The sequence below is a fragment of the Lagopus leucura genome, unplaced genomic scaffold (genome assembly GCF_019238085.1).
Source record: "Lagopus leucura isolate 7727_CA_CO unplaced genomic scaffold, USGS_WTPT01 Super-Scaffold_810, whole genome shotgun sequence".
NCBI classification, from domain to species: Eukaryota; Metazoa; Chordata; class Aves; order Galliformes; family Phasianidae; genus Lagopus; species Lagopus leucura.
Genome location: NW_024962261.1, coordinates 5,689,450 through 5,704,072, shown reverse-complemented (window position 1 = coordinate 5,704,072; position 14,623 = coordinate 5,689,450). Strand labels below are relative to the sequence as shown.

Sequence of the window (14,623 nt, the reverse complement as noted above, 5' to 3'; positions counted from 1 at the left end):
AATAGGATCAGAAGCAAGTTCTTTGAAATATATGCTTATAGATTTACTATTATTCTGTCATTTCTCCAACTAAACAAACTACCACACCAGAGCCAGAGAAAACTGAAGAACATTCAAACCTGGATGGAACTGGAACTAGTTGGATGGCTCACAATAATCAAATAGTCTTCCTTCTCCACAGTAAAATGTTTCACATGTCTGGTATCCAGAACAGATAGAGTTTGCATCTGTGAGGGAAATTTGACAAAAAAGGGTGATTACTTGTATATGTATGTATACATACAAATACACTTGTTAAAGTCATCCAGTATTTCAGAAGTATTTCAGAAATCGCAAAACATTACAGCACATAGAATGCTTTTTTTTTTTTTTTTTTTTTTTTTTTTTGCAGAACATGGCTGGACTGGACTGGCTGGTTTCCAAGGTCCTGGCTAATCAATACTATTCTATAATTTTATAAGTAAAATAGATTTACCCACAACAATCTGCGTCCAGGCATGAATGTATACACACTATTGTCAGAAGCTCCCTGTCCAGCTCCTCCATGGCTAATCACAAGGTAGGAAGAACCACCAATTTTGTAAGACATGCAGCTTTTAGGATTCCACATAGTGAAATTCTGTGAGAGGAATAAAAAAAAAGTCGTATTGTAAATTTATTCCTTATTAACTAGCATCAAACACCAAAGTGTTCAGAAACATTTACCTCAACAGGAATAAATACTCCTTTCCACTGGTAGACAGTAGAAAACATGGCTGGAGGCACATGCAACAGAACACCATACAAAATTTCCCCTGAGGTAAAGAAACACCAACCAGACACCGACTCTTCCACAAAACTTTGCAGAACAGACAGGACACTGATTCCACCCCCTGCAACACAGTAACAGAAAACATTTTTCTAATTAAACAATGTTTACTATTAGCTGACAGTTGTCCAATCCCATGTCTCCTGCCAAAACCAGTATTAAGTGCCTTAGTGCTCGTCGTAAGCGTATTTAAATGCATAGAAACAGAATAACGCTGAGGATATAATTAAAGTTAAGCAGTAAATTTATTTTTCATTTACTACAACCATATAGTAGATATGATAGGAAATGTAAGTCTAACAATGATTTGGCATGCTGCAAGCAGTGAAAAAAGTAACAAAGAAACTATAGGATGTTCATGTTTTGTTCTCACCTTCCTCTCAGTATCCAGGCAGTCATGCCGCTAAGGTTCTTAAATTGCCAAAGCTGTTCAGCTGGCTTACAGCAAAAAAGCACTGAACTTTTTTTGAAAATTTCAGAAGCTAAATTCCCAGTCCTACACAGAGGTTAGACCCATTGCTGAGAACAACAGGATACTGATCTATGTTCAAAATCAGGCATTTCATTTTTAGTCCTTGTTTCAGTGTGGATCAGGGATACACACATCAGTTATGGAATAAAGAATGATTAGCACAGAAACAGAAATGAGAGGGCAGAGATGAAAGGACAACTTCCTTCACTACAAGTGCAAATTTGAATGAGCTTGAAGTAGTCATTAAATGATAGCCTCCCACAAATGCATCGCGGTAAGACTGGAAGATAACACAGAAAAGCATGCCACAGCCTTTTTTCAAGATAATATTATGTCGGGTGTATGTAAAGCATGACATTTACACTAAGTTAGAAAAAACAAGAGTTACAAGTAGTAAACAAAAATATATACTTTTTTTAAAGTGTGGTGACAGCACTGTTCATATTCTCAGCAAAGATATTACTGAAACTCTGGCAGAAGAGGCTGATGGACAGGGTGACTCTTATGTACCTAAGCCATTTTATGTATTGAATTTTTACATAATCTATGAATATATTCATTTAATCAAGCCTGAATGAATGAATTTACAGTCCAAAGTTAGATTTCCTGTGTTTGGTTAGTTTCTTATTATCTCTAACTGACAAATTCAAAAGACATTCTCCATAAAGTAAACGTACTGATGCCAAACGCAGTGTCTGACTGTGTCTCCCACTCAATGCTCACAGATGTGTTGAGCCCATTAGTCCGTGAAACTTTTAAATAAGCTGTAGTGTTGGCTTCCTCAATGATAAGAAAATTTGTCCTAAATGTGAGAATCATAAAAAAAAAAAGAAAAAATGAATTATTTTCTTATACTAGATTAGAAAATAAGATTTTTAAAGAACAATTCCAGCTGCAGAAATAAAAAGAAAGTAGGTATGTTTCTTACCCTAATGCTTTGGCAAAATCATATGCAATACAGCAAGATCTTTCACTAGGCTGAAACTGAACACACTATCTGCATGGTTTCAGCTGAGTGATTTTTTAAAATGTCATTCCACGTGGATCATTTGCTTCTGAAAAACATCTTTCAGTAAAACTGTATTTTACACAGGCTACAAAGTGTATTCATTTGACACCTGGGACTCTTAACTTGGCTACTAGAAGAGTACTAGTGGAATCTATAGACAATAATTTAGTATTGATGTATGAAAAAAAAATCTGATTATTAACAAGCCTTTTTAAAGTATTTTCCTTTTGTTTAGCAATAATAGTATTTGACCTTTCAAAGTTACAAATGCTTTAAAATTAAGTTGCTGAATTTCTTTAGCAAATTTTTGTTAATCAAAAATAAAATTGTAAAGAAATAGCATCTCTTTTGAATATAAGAAACAATCTCATTTTTTACTCAATCTGTTTACAGTACCTATTAGAAACTGGATAGATGCTGAAAAGCCCTAGAGGAGCCTGGTTCTGTAAAACAGTAATCATAGTTTCCACTCTTGTGCCTAATCTGGCTCCTCCAGTTGGATTGAACAGGGTGACAATAAAATGCTCATCCATTTCTGGTTCTTCATCAAGTATTGCAGAAATATGTAGCGTCTGACAACAAAAAAACAAGTATACAATGTAACTGGTACATGACACAATTCTAATAGAAATTTTATTTTTCTTCACTGTAAGGCTCTGGATAGCACACAAGTGAATAGCAGTTCATAAATCTGGACAGGCAAGTGAGGTAAGGATAGTTAGACCGAGGTTTTAAGTCATCCTTCTGGTGCTTTCTATTGGTGTAACTCAACTTTTTTTTTTCCTTTTCTCTCTTCAAATCCTGCAACACTCTGAAATTCTATTTTAAATTTTGATTCTTACTTCATTTTTTTTTTTTTCCCAATTACTCCATAAATTTCTTGGTAGTTTACAGTCACCCTTCAGCTATGAGTGTAACTTGGTTAAGATGGTTTTAATTTAGTTTATTTGGAAACTAAGTTGTCTATAGGGAAACAGGAAAATCCTGATATTGGTGCTGGGAAAAGGAAGAAGAAAGGAAAAAATAAAGGCATATTTGAAGTATTCTCTCCTCTGAATGCTTCTTTCTTTCTCCTTCACCACTGTGCAGGAGAAGGCAAGACACCCACAAATTAACAAAGAAAAAAATAGAGAAAGTGTTTAATTTGGGGCTCATCCTCCAGATTACCTGAACAACTAAAAGCTACACAGGCACACATATCTTTTTTATACAGAATAAAAAACTAGCAATGGTGCACTTCGAAATAATACAGAACTTGCAATAAATTCTTTCACAATAGATCATATTTAGTGACTATTTTAGGAAGAAATATCTAAAGATTAACCCATTTAATTTTCATGCTCTTCCACATAAGTGAATGAGAAGAAATTAGTACCAGCTCATGAATCAACGTGCTTTGTGAATGAAGAAAAAAAAAGAAGAAAAAAAAAAAAAGGCAAAGTTCAGATACTTTTTAAATCTTTCCAACAAATTCAAAAAAGCCTCCTTCACATTTTTAGTAGTAAATAGCATATTACCTTCAATCTGACTCCCTCTTCCAGCACAATATATCCTTGAGAAGGGGTCAAATCCACTGATGGCTCTGAAGAATTAATTTCACTTACAAGATATTGAACAGTCACAGTACCAAATATTCCCTGAGGAGGTTCTCTAATAATATTCAGTACTGCAACACTTTCCATCAAATGGCTGGCTGTTTGCTCTCTCAAGAAGAAGTGATCACTGTTATTGAATGACAAAACTCCATGGCCATCATCATTGGCAAGTATAGTGATCGTAGCTTTTGAGAAATAAATAATGAAAATATTATTTAATTAGCATAGGAAAATATAAACATAAATACATACTAACATAATACAGAATATAAACCCAAATCTTCCTTTACATGCATTCTCCCTTTAATGTACATATTATGCCTGTATGTCCACATGAACCTGAAGGAATAAGCAGGCATTTCACTTTAACTAGTAAGACGTCTATGCAGGAAGAATACAACCTCTCTTAGAAAATGATTATAAAAATATAAAAAGGTCTCATTATAGTGAGGCATTTTCTTGCTTTCTGATACCTTATTTTACATAAAATACTTCCCAGATTTCATTTGAAAGTTCTTAAAAATTCACAGAATCACAGACTGTCACACAACCTCTCTGGACAGCTTGTTCCAGTGCTCTGTTACCCTCACCATGAAGTTTTTTCTCATATTTATGGGAACCTCCTGTGTTCCAGCTTGCACCCATTGCCCCTTGTAATATCATCAGATGTCAATGAGAAGAGCCTGGCTCCGTCCTCCTGACACTCACCCTGCACATATTTATAAACATCAGTGAGTTCACCCCTCAGTCTTCTCCAAGCTAAAGAGACTCAGCTTACTCAGCCTCTCCTCATAAGCCCTAAATCATCTTTGTGGCTCTGCACTGTTATCTCCAGCAGTTCCCTGTCCTTCTTGAACTCAGAGGCCCAGAACTGGACACAGTATTCCAGATGCAGTCTCAATGGGGCAGAGTAAAGGGGGAAGAGATCCTCTTTTGCCCTACCAACTTCACCTGTTACAATACATATACCTGAGGATGCCATTGGCCTCCTTGGCCATGAGGGCACAGTGCTGGCCCACTGGAGGAAAGGGGTTTTACAATAGGAGCTGACAGGATTCATTGACAGAGCTTCAACCTAAGCATGAAGGAGGGGGGGCGGAGCTGAAACCAGGGTCACTACAAAGGAGCCTGAATGTAACATGCCAGTGCTTGTGGGAGAGGAATGTGCTAGCAAGATCACATAATCTTGTGTCTTTAAGAAGGAGGAGAATGACATACCATTTCAGACTGGCTGGTGTGAGGTTGGTTACTATGGAAATACCTGAGTATGGTAAAGAACTTCTCCAACCCAAAAGGTGGCCCAGCTGAGGTGCATTTACACTAATGCATGTAGAATGGCTAATAAACAGGAGGAGCTGGAGGCCTCCAAAGGAGTAAATTCACAGTCGGGCAATAGTGTTTTGTGAAAATATGATTATTCAGAAAAATGAAATTAAAATGATTGCTGTAGAATTCCAAGGAATGAGAACATTAAAACTAACTTTTACCTGTTGTGTTCTCTCCTAATTCCAGCCCCAGAGAAGGATTTGTTAAGATTAACTGGAACTTTTCATCACCTTCAGGAGTTTCATCATCAAAAATCATGACATCAATAGACTTGTTCCTTTCTCCATCAGCAAAAAAAAGTGTCTATCATTGAAACACAGAAAGCATTGAATACTCACAGCAGATAATACCACATATTATTTTTAAAATATGGTAAACAGAATTCTATTAAACAGAAAAGGAGGCATGTGAAGAACCATACTATCTCTGTCCCTTATGAATTGACTGATATAAAAATGTAGAATTACAACACATTACAGAATTAAGACAAACAAGAACAATTTACTTTGAAAGTTCAGTTGTAAAAAATCTTAAAAGCTTTTTAAAAAAAAAAGCTTTTAAACCTTAAAAGCTTTTATGTCTAAGCAAAATTAAATTTGAGATAGATGTTTGGAAGTTTACATTGTTTACATTATAGTGAAAAAAATATATATATTTATTGAAAATAGAGATTTTAAAATTTTTTTTGGTGAAAGTAATTGAAACAACTTGAAATATGTAGGTGCACTACTGATCATTCTGCAGAATTCAGTAGATACTATTTTAAGAAAGCTGTAGGAATAAAAATTACTAGGTTTACAGTTTACTGCTTACTCTTGAGGTCACGTAAAAATCCAAACCCAGTTGGGCCTCCAAATTTTGGGCATAAAAAAATACAGACACATTGCCGTATGATCCTCTGTTTCGATAAGCCATTATTGTCAGATTCCCATGAGATTCACTAACTTCAAAACTAAAATAAAAAGCAAGAAAGAGTCTCAATATCACTATGTTCTTCTGAATTAGATTCTAAACAATTCCCTACATTATAGTCATCTAATACAATCTTTTAATCTTTCTTTACTATGTACACTGAATTAGGTTGTGTTTTTTTTTTACTGGTAACTATGTGGGAGATTAAGGAAATCTATCTGTACACAGTTCATGTTCATACAAGCATTCTTTCCATCTTCTAGAAATTAGTCTAATAAAAAGATCTGGTTGGTTCAAGAATGTATGCTTACACAAACAGAGAAGCTGAAATAACTGCTGCAGGCAGACTATTTTAAAGGACAACAGTGAAAGCAGGTAAGTAGGAAAGTAGCAAAAGAATTCTGAACAAACATACAGTAAATGTTTGCAGTATGGAAATCTTCTACTCTATTTCTGATGAACTGAATCTCAAAGATATAGCACTATCTTTATCAGGAGTTTCACTGTTAACTTACAAAGAAAATGGGCAACTCTAATCTCTTATAGGCTCAATGAGTTCTTAAGGAAGATAAAACTTACTTGGTACCTTCCCAATCAATTACTCCTCTTACTCCATCATTAGCATCAATAATAATTTGAGAAGCTAAACCTTCCACATCTAAAAGGCAAAACAGAATGAGAGAAATGAAAGAACAATGAAGTCAAGTTTCAATATTTTCAGGAACTAAAAGAAATGTTTCTTCAACCTCTACCAAAACAGTGATTTCCAAAATACAAAGGAGTAAATAGGAGTAGAGGAGTATAATTGGAAACACTCAGAGAAAGAGCTCTTTCTACTTGGACTGCACTACCTTGCCTTGAAATACAACTGTTACGTTTGATAATGCATATGAAAAAAGAATGACTAAAGAAAACTCAGAAAGCAAACGGCACGTAAACACTTGGAAATACTAAAACCTAGGTTTCTCAGGGAATCTTAATTTGTCTTCATTGTATGCATTTATTATGATGAGATTCAACATTTCATAGACTATGCTATTCTGAATATGAGAGAGAAATTGCGTAAAATAAATTATCCAGTATTTCATTTTCTATTCATGCTTCAGTACCTCATTATACACCTTAAATTCACACACCTCACAAAAAAAGAATTATTTGGTATCTATTTATGTACTTTAAATTCCTACTGCTTCATAAAGACATATATGTCTTTACAGTAACCCTAACATAACAACTGAATGTATCACAGTGTGAAAACACTGAATAATCAGTTAATGTCCACTAGTTTCAAGAACTTGACAGTCAGAACTCGATTCTTCTGCAAAAAAATACAGCCTTAATTTGTTCAGATAACAGCACCACATGATCATCTTAATTTATTTCAACTTACATTTTATCAACTATAACTTACTTTCTAAAATCAACCTGACTTCATTGAGTCTGCAGGAAATATACTACATTTAGATTCATGGGAAAGATTTTTATCAATTCAGATAAAACAATTAAAACTAGGTCATTGCCATGAATCTAAACCTGTCAGTATAAGGCACAGATGAAGATGAGTGATAGCCCTACAACGATAGCAAAAATAATTAGGTGTAGAAATCCTGAGGGTGTGCTGCCAATTACCAGCATTTCTGCATGACTTCTAACCCACATTTTCTCTTACCACTTTGAAAGCGGATCTGTTCAGCTGGGATCTGTAATGGTTTGCCATCAACATCACACCTCTTATTCTATGTCTGGCATCCCAAACTTCCCTTGATTATCCACTTCCTGCCCTCCTACTCCTTTAACATTTTAGGCTCAACTAATCAGAGCTCATTATCTACAGAACAGCTACAAGTTTTGAAAGTTACCTTTCAATCTGTAACGAATTAACTCAGTCACTTCTATAAGCATGCAAAGAAAAAGGGAAAGAGTCAAAGAAGACGTTTGAAAGAATATAAATAGTCTTTAGTAGCATAGGATACTCCAACTGTCCTTAAGTCAATGACAGCTATGCACTGAAAAGCAGAAGAATAGAGAAATAAATGACATACGAAGATCACTGAAAAAGTAATAAAACCATACGATATGATTCCTAAAAGTAAATAAGACAAAAGAGGAATTTAAAGAGATTTTAAAAGGAGTGAACAGAATAGCCAAATTAAGCCAATTTTTTCGACAAACTTTTCAGGTAATTGTGCTTTCCAACTAATAATTAGTAACTCCTCTGTGAAAATTACTTCATATTTTCCCCATAATCTACAGGAGCAAATAAGTATAATAGTGAAAATATTTCATATTCTACAATGTTTATTTCAGGTTACCATGTCTAATCTTGGCACAGTTGGCAAGTAAGTAATGATGATAATTTCCCAAAATCATACAAGACATAAAAAAGGAAAAAATGCAATTTTATATAAGATAGATTACCCAGCCTAGGTGGGGATGAAATTGAGTGATTCATGATGAGTTCCACTGAAGTTAAATTAACCAAGAAGAATTCTTGCACCTCTGGTATATCATCCTGCAAAACACAAATACAATACATGCTCTTTTCATTTTTCTTTAAGAAACTCACGTAAGTTAACAAGGGAACAACACACTTGAAGTCTGCAATGTCACAGTGAAAAAGGATTCATTTATTATTCTGTTTTTCTGTAAAAAAAATTATTGGGCGCAAAACTAATTTTTGTGAAACAATTATGAAGTGAGACATTGTATTTCATGAAAAGATCCTATGGTGACACTAAACTACTCTTACAAATGAATTACTGCCCAATATTAGAGGCATAAATCTCAAATAGTAAGAAAGTAAAAGGCTATATCCAGCAAAGCACACTGTTTAGATGGTAATAGATAATAACAGATATTTAGTAAAGCTTTAATGAGACAGCTATATTTCATTTACGCAGAAGGGCAGCTGCTTTCTACAACTATTTGTTTTTCTGTGTTAAGACTGAAACCGTCTTTCTAATAACAATGAAATTACTAATAGCTTCTAGTAATATATAGGCTTCAAGCTTTAGTTTCCAAACTATTCCTCTGTTTGAAGTATAGAATTAAAAAGTTTGGAGCTTACCTCTAGGATAGTAATATTTATGGCAGCTGATGTTTCTCCTTCTTCTAAAATCAGTGAGCCAGAAGCAGGTATATAATCATCTCCAGGTTCAGCCAAGGTTGGTTCTGTCTGATTACTTACAGAGAGCAATCCTGTAACTGTGGCATATGTAACATTGATAGCACCTGTTAAATTTGTGAGGGAAAAAAAAAATTTCTTCAATTCTTATACAATACTCACTGGAATTGATATAAACAAGAGTTCAGATCCTCATCCAAAAGAAATACATAGACTAACTACAAAACAGAAGGATTAAAAGATCCGAAGTAGATTGGAGCTAATGGACTTTTGTTCCTACATCAAAGTGCTTTGCTGTCAAAGCCTTTGCTGGCTTGTGGAAAAAAATTTAAAAATCATCAGGATGAAATATACTCAGACATTTAAAGTTCTGCAGATACAAATATTGCTGAAGTACAACTAAATGAGAATCTCATGTATTATTAACACCAGTTTTAGCACCAAAGATACCTTTCAGTAATGGCTCTTACTGAAGAAAAGCTTTGAAGACAGTACTCGTATACATCTTAATAAATGTACCTTATTTCCTTATCAGATTTAAACAATCAAAATCAGAATACATACATAATTATTACCAAACACAAGAGTTAAACAGTTTTAGAATAAAGTCATTTCTGGCAGACTAGTAAATCAAATCAAGTAGTAAACATTAAAAGAGTGATCCTAAAGATTAAATGGCATGTGAAAAGAAAAGCTACTTTGTATGAAATAAGATATAAGGAATAGAAGAGTCTTATTTAATAAATAAATAACGATGACTATCTGAACTTAGTAAGAGATTTTGCATATGCCACAGCTTTCAGATTCCTTGCAGAATAAATGAGGGTTATGGCTACAGTTTTGGCTAATACCTAGTTTCTGAGCCCACAGTAAGAAGCTTAGACGTTCTGAACTAATTAACTGTATACAAAACTTTTCTAAATTTTACATCCTCATTATCATGATATTTGCCTAATGATTATCAAAACAAAATTTCCTTTCTCTTAAGAGTTATTATACAGACCTACGGATCCAAATTCTCTGTTAATAAAAAGCTGAATTGTTTTATTTTCTTCTGGACTTAAAACTACTCTGGATGTGGAAGCAAAATTCAGGACTCCATGTGGTTCATCACTAGCTTCTACCGTTAGAACAGCTTCATATCCTTGACTATCCAAAACAGCAGCACCTGTAGGAGAAACTCCTGCAAGAGAATCAATGGACCACAGTGAATGAAGTGTGAAGAACTTTTTTTTTGTCTTTTACCATTGTTGATATTACATTCAAATGACAGCCAGCAAAAGCTCAGTGAATTATAAAAACAAAGCTCAGTGAAGCTTATGGATTATATATATGCATATATAGTGAGACCTATATATGCACATATATTTACTTTCTATAAAAATAGAACATACAGTCTCATCAGAAATTGTATGTATACCTACCATAAGGTCACAACAATGTATAAAGAAATTAGAAAACATAATAGGCCAGTACTTACAATTTCTTTAAGTACAATCTATTTTAAATGGAAAATTTTTCCAGGACTTATTGTGAAATCTTAAAAGCTTAAAAACTATGTTCTCCTTCCCAATCAAAAAATTACTCCCATTACCAACTACTGTCTTTACAAATAATTATAATAATCCTAATTGTTTACAAGGGTCACATGACTCTAGGAAGTTAGTAAGTCACCAATCATAGAATCACTCACGTTGGAAAAGACCTTAAAGGTCATCGAGTTCAACCATGACCAAACCATACTACCCTAACTCTAACAACCCTCTACTAAATCATGTCCTTGAGCAATACTACCCATACCAAATTATTCTGGTGTTTGGACATTAATTTCATTTTGACAAAGGGTATTACAGAAGGGATGGAGTTTCACGCTTCATTTCTCATTAGATTTGGAATGTCAAGAATAAAATATTCTGACCACATTAAATTCAGAGACAGATCAATGAGATAACACAAGGTTGTTTTAAAAGATAAAAGTATCTATGTATTTCATGGTAACATTATACATCATGTACCAGTAAGCTCAAGTTAGCATTCAGTTAAAGGAAAGTAACTGACCAGCGAATTGAATAGGTGGAGTTAAATCAGGATTAAAAAAACTTAGTGTATCTGTAGTGATGCTATGGGGTTTACACACATGCACATAAAAATAGTGTATATATGTAAATCAAGCTTTTAATAAAATGTTATTGAAATTTCATACTTTGCGCCAGTTGCAGTTTGTTTAGTCCTACACCTCCAAAATGAATTAATAAATATGAAAATATTTTATTTTTAAATGGTATTTTAAAGAAGTATCAGTATAGTTCTGCACTACCTTCTGTTCTGATGTTGTACAAGATAATTTGGTATTCTTCTTTTTCTTCAGGAATATGGTCATCCAGCAGATGAACATACAATGTTGTATTCAGCGTTCCCTATTTAATATTAAATTGAATTGTTATTATTGTGCATATATATATGCAAATGTGTTGTATAGATATAAAATACAACTGAAATCATTGTGGCATGTATTTCTAAAAACACCTTCAAGAAATGTTAAGTTAAAGTATCAAGAACTGTAAGCTCCCTCCAGCTTGGAAGTTTGATAATAAGAGAGCAAATAAATAAATAGATAAACAAATAAAGATTGTTAAAAATATCATATTATTTTCTCCACCCAGCTGTAATTACAGTATTTTCATGACGACAAGAAGACTGCTTATGGACTTACCTCAGCAAAAAAAAGTATTCCAGAATTGGTTTCAAAATTTTGTTTTACATTATGCCCCACTATCTTCCACTCAACTGTAACATTTCCACGTCCAGGAGCAGTTCTTACAATATGGAATTGCAGTTGTTCTCCTAGGAATTAAAGGACAAGATGCAACAATCTGGGGTCTCCTACGTAACAGTTACAAAAATGAGAAGTCAAAAACAAATACCACACAGTTAAAATGACCTTTCTGAAAGACAGTCATGTTTTTAATTGTTTCACAGTTGTCATATAAAACATCTTCATGTAATAATGAAAAGAAAAACCCAGATCTAAACCTTTTCTTCTGAGTTTTTTCATTTTTAGTTCACATGTGGAAAGAATTACAAAAATATGAGGGAACTTAGAACAGATGACAAACTTAGAATGTGAATTGTCCAAAAAACTCGCATAAAGAAAGCAATATCAGTCTGTGAAATGCACAAAATAGTAAATGCTGTATGTACCAGTCAGAACAAAAATAGTCTTTTAAAACATTTCCTTGGCAATGAATAAACGTTATCCAAACATTTGTACAGTCTTGTGACTTTATGTAATGTATGCAGAAAAAATGCCTATAATTATTTCTAAGTCCTACGTGACTCTGAACTTGCAAATATCATAAGCATTAGAAATAAGTCATAAAATGTTAATAATTTCCTATAATTTCTGAATTAATCAGTATTGACTGATAGTGCTCATGTACAGTGAGTGAATATTATGGTATTTTGCACATTTAACCCTCAAAGTTTTTTAATTAAAAAGAGTGAACCTCTTAGAAATCTTTGTAAAAAGTAGAGAATACAGCTCTGAACTTGCAATTATACAACTCATATTAAATATTTTCAATGTGGACATGTGAAATTTCCATGTTATATCAACATGGAATAAATCAGCAGGCAAAACTGGTAGTATTAGTCAACACATTCACAGCAGAGGACAGATGCTTATTTATAATAGGTAGGGATATCACATCCATATTTCACAAGCATCTTTCAGGTACACAAAATTCAGGTTCCAGAGAAAGTATAAACATTACAAAGATTCCACTTCTACAATCATATATCTGAGGACAGAGTCCTACTCTATATGACCCAGTAAAGCACTGCACTGAAATTAATTGTATCCTATTTGAGAATTCTGCATATCCATTAAAAACAAATAAATACTTAGCAGAAAAATGGTTTGCTGAAAACAGAAAACAATTTTTTTTTAAATACAACTTTATAAAATACAGTGTGTTTTCACTGAACTGGGAAAAGTACCTTATGACAAAGCCAATTCACTGTAATCCAAACACGGAAGTCCAATACATCCTTTTTACATACTTCAAGTATGTAGTTACTGACCCAGGTTTCCTCGTCAACTTTCGTATCCAGACAAAAATGTTAATATGAATTCTAACTGATTCCTGAATGTTAAAAGTGCTACTGAACAAATACCAACTTTTGTAACGAGCAGAAACTACTCAGACTGGAGGAGGCTCAGTGGGAATCTCACAAGTCTCTATAAATTCCTGAAGAGGGCGTGCACAGAGGATGCAGCCAGTCTCTGTTCACTGTGCTCAATGCCAGGACCAGAGGCAATGGCGCACAGGATGTTCAGGAGGTTCCCTCTGACCATGAGGCACCATTTTGTTCTGTGCATGTAAAGGAGCAGTGGCACAGACTGCCCAGAGAGGCTGTGGTGTCTCCTCCTTGCAGATCTTCAAAAGGAGACATGAATCTGGGCACCTTGCTCTGGGTGTACCTGCTGGAGCAGAGTTGGGTCCTGATGGTCTCCTGATATCTCTGCAACCTTAACCATTCTGTGATTCTCTAAATACTTGCAAGAGTTTAAAATTCATGCCTTTCATGTGATTACTCTCTTCCTGCTGGCATTCTCTGAACAGTGAAACAATCACTGTTATCAACAGAAGGCACAAAGATGGAAACCAATGTTAAACTGAGCATGGTCATCACTAAAGACTCACCTTCACGACCAATAACTGATCTTGAGGCTGTATGAAAGCTTATAATTCCTCCCACATTATCATTTGCTAGAATAATCACTGTGACAGTGTCAAAACTGGGCAGAATCCGACTCCCTCCTTCAGTATGAACAAGGCTGACTTTGATGCTTTCATTATCCTCTGGCTCTGGATCATCTAAAATGGTCAGCACAACCATCTTTTTTGTTTCACCTACACAGAGAAGAATTCATATAAACATACACATGCACACGGATATCACCTTGTGAAACAGACAATGATCTCATTTTGAAAGGAAAGATTCATGAGGAAAAAAAAAAAAACCCAGCACAGAAGTGTATGAGTCTGTCATGGTCGCCTCACTAGTCAAGGAACTGGGCTGAGCCAGCTCATAAACCGTTTTCAATCATCCTTACCTATATTGCTAGACATTTACTGGGTGACATTATGCAGCTTCATTCAACTATTTTTGAACTTTCACTTTAGGTCAATGAAATTATCACATTTTACAATCACACTATACAGAAATTAACAACATAGGAATTATTTTTTAATGTCTTGAATTCTTTAGTTGCATTACATATTTTCTGAATTTAAAATTTAACTTAGAAGAGAGGAATGTTTTTTTTTTTAAAAAAAGCCATTCTTTTAAATTAGCAAGTGCCTAAGCTCTC

The 14,623-nt window shown here is 34.2% G+C and overlaps 1 protein-coding gene across 1 annotated transcript in view; it reads right to left on the bottom strand.

Annotated features, from left to right (window-relative positions):
• The window catches only part of ADGRV1 (adhesion G protein-coupled receptor V1), a 253,152-nt gene that overhangs the window by 174,301 nt on the left and 64,228 nt on the right, over positions 1-14,623 (bottom strand). The window contains exons 35-49 of the mRNA XM_042866113.1: positions 13,953-14,162; positions 11,960-12,090; positions 11,564-11,663; positions 10,250-10,429; positions 9,190-9,353; positions 8,541-8,634; positions 6,702-6,780; positions 6,024-6,162; positions 5,372-5,513; positions 3,807-4,069; positions 2,686-2,861; positions 1,958-2,082; positions 706-872; positions 476-619; positions 120-227 (exon numbers count right to left, since the gene is read on the bottom strand). Coding sequence (XP_042722047.1) covers positions 120-227; positions 476-619; positions 706-872; positions 1,958-2,082; positions 2,686-2,861; positions 3,807-4,069; positions 5,372-5,513; positions 6,024-6,162; positions 6,702-6,780; positions 8,541-8,634; positions 9,190-9,353; positions 10,250-10,429; positions 11,564-11,663; positions 11,960-12,090; positions 13,953-14,162 — 2,222 coding nt within the window. The remainder of the gene's footprint in view (positions 1-119; positions 228-475; positions 620-705; positions 873-1,957; positions 2,083-2,685; positions 2,862-3,806; positions 4,070-5,371; positions 5,514-6,023; positions 6,163-6,701; positions 6,781-8,540; positions 8,635-9,189; positions 9,354-10,249; positions 10,430-11,563; positions 11,664-11,959; positions 12,091-13,952; positions 14,163-14,623) is intronic.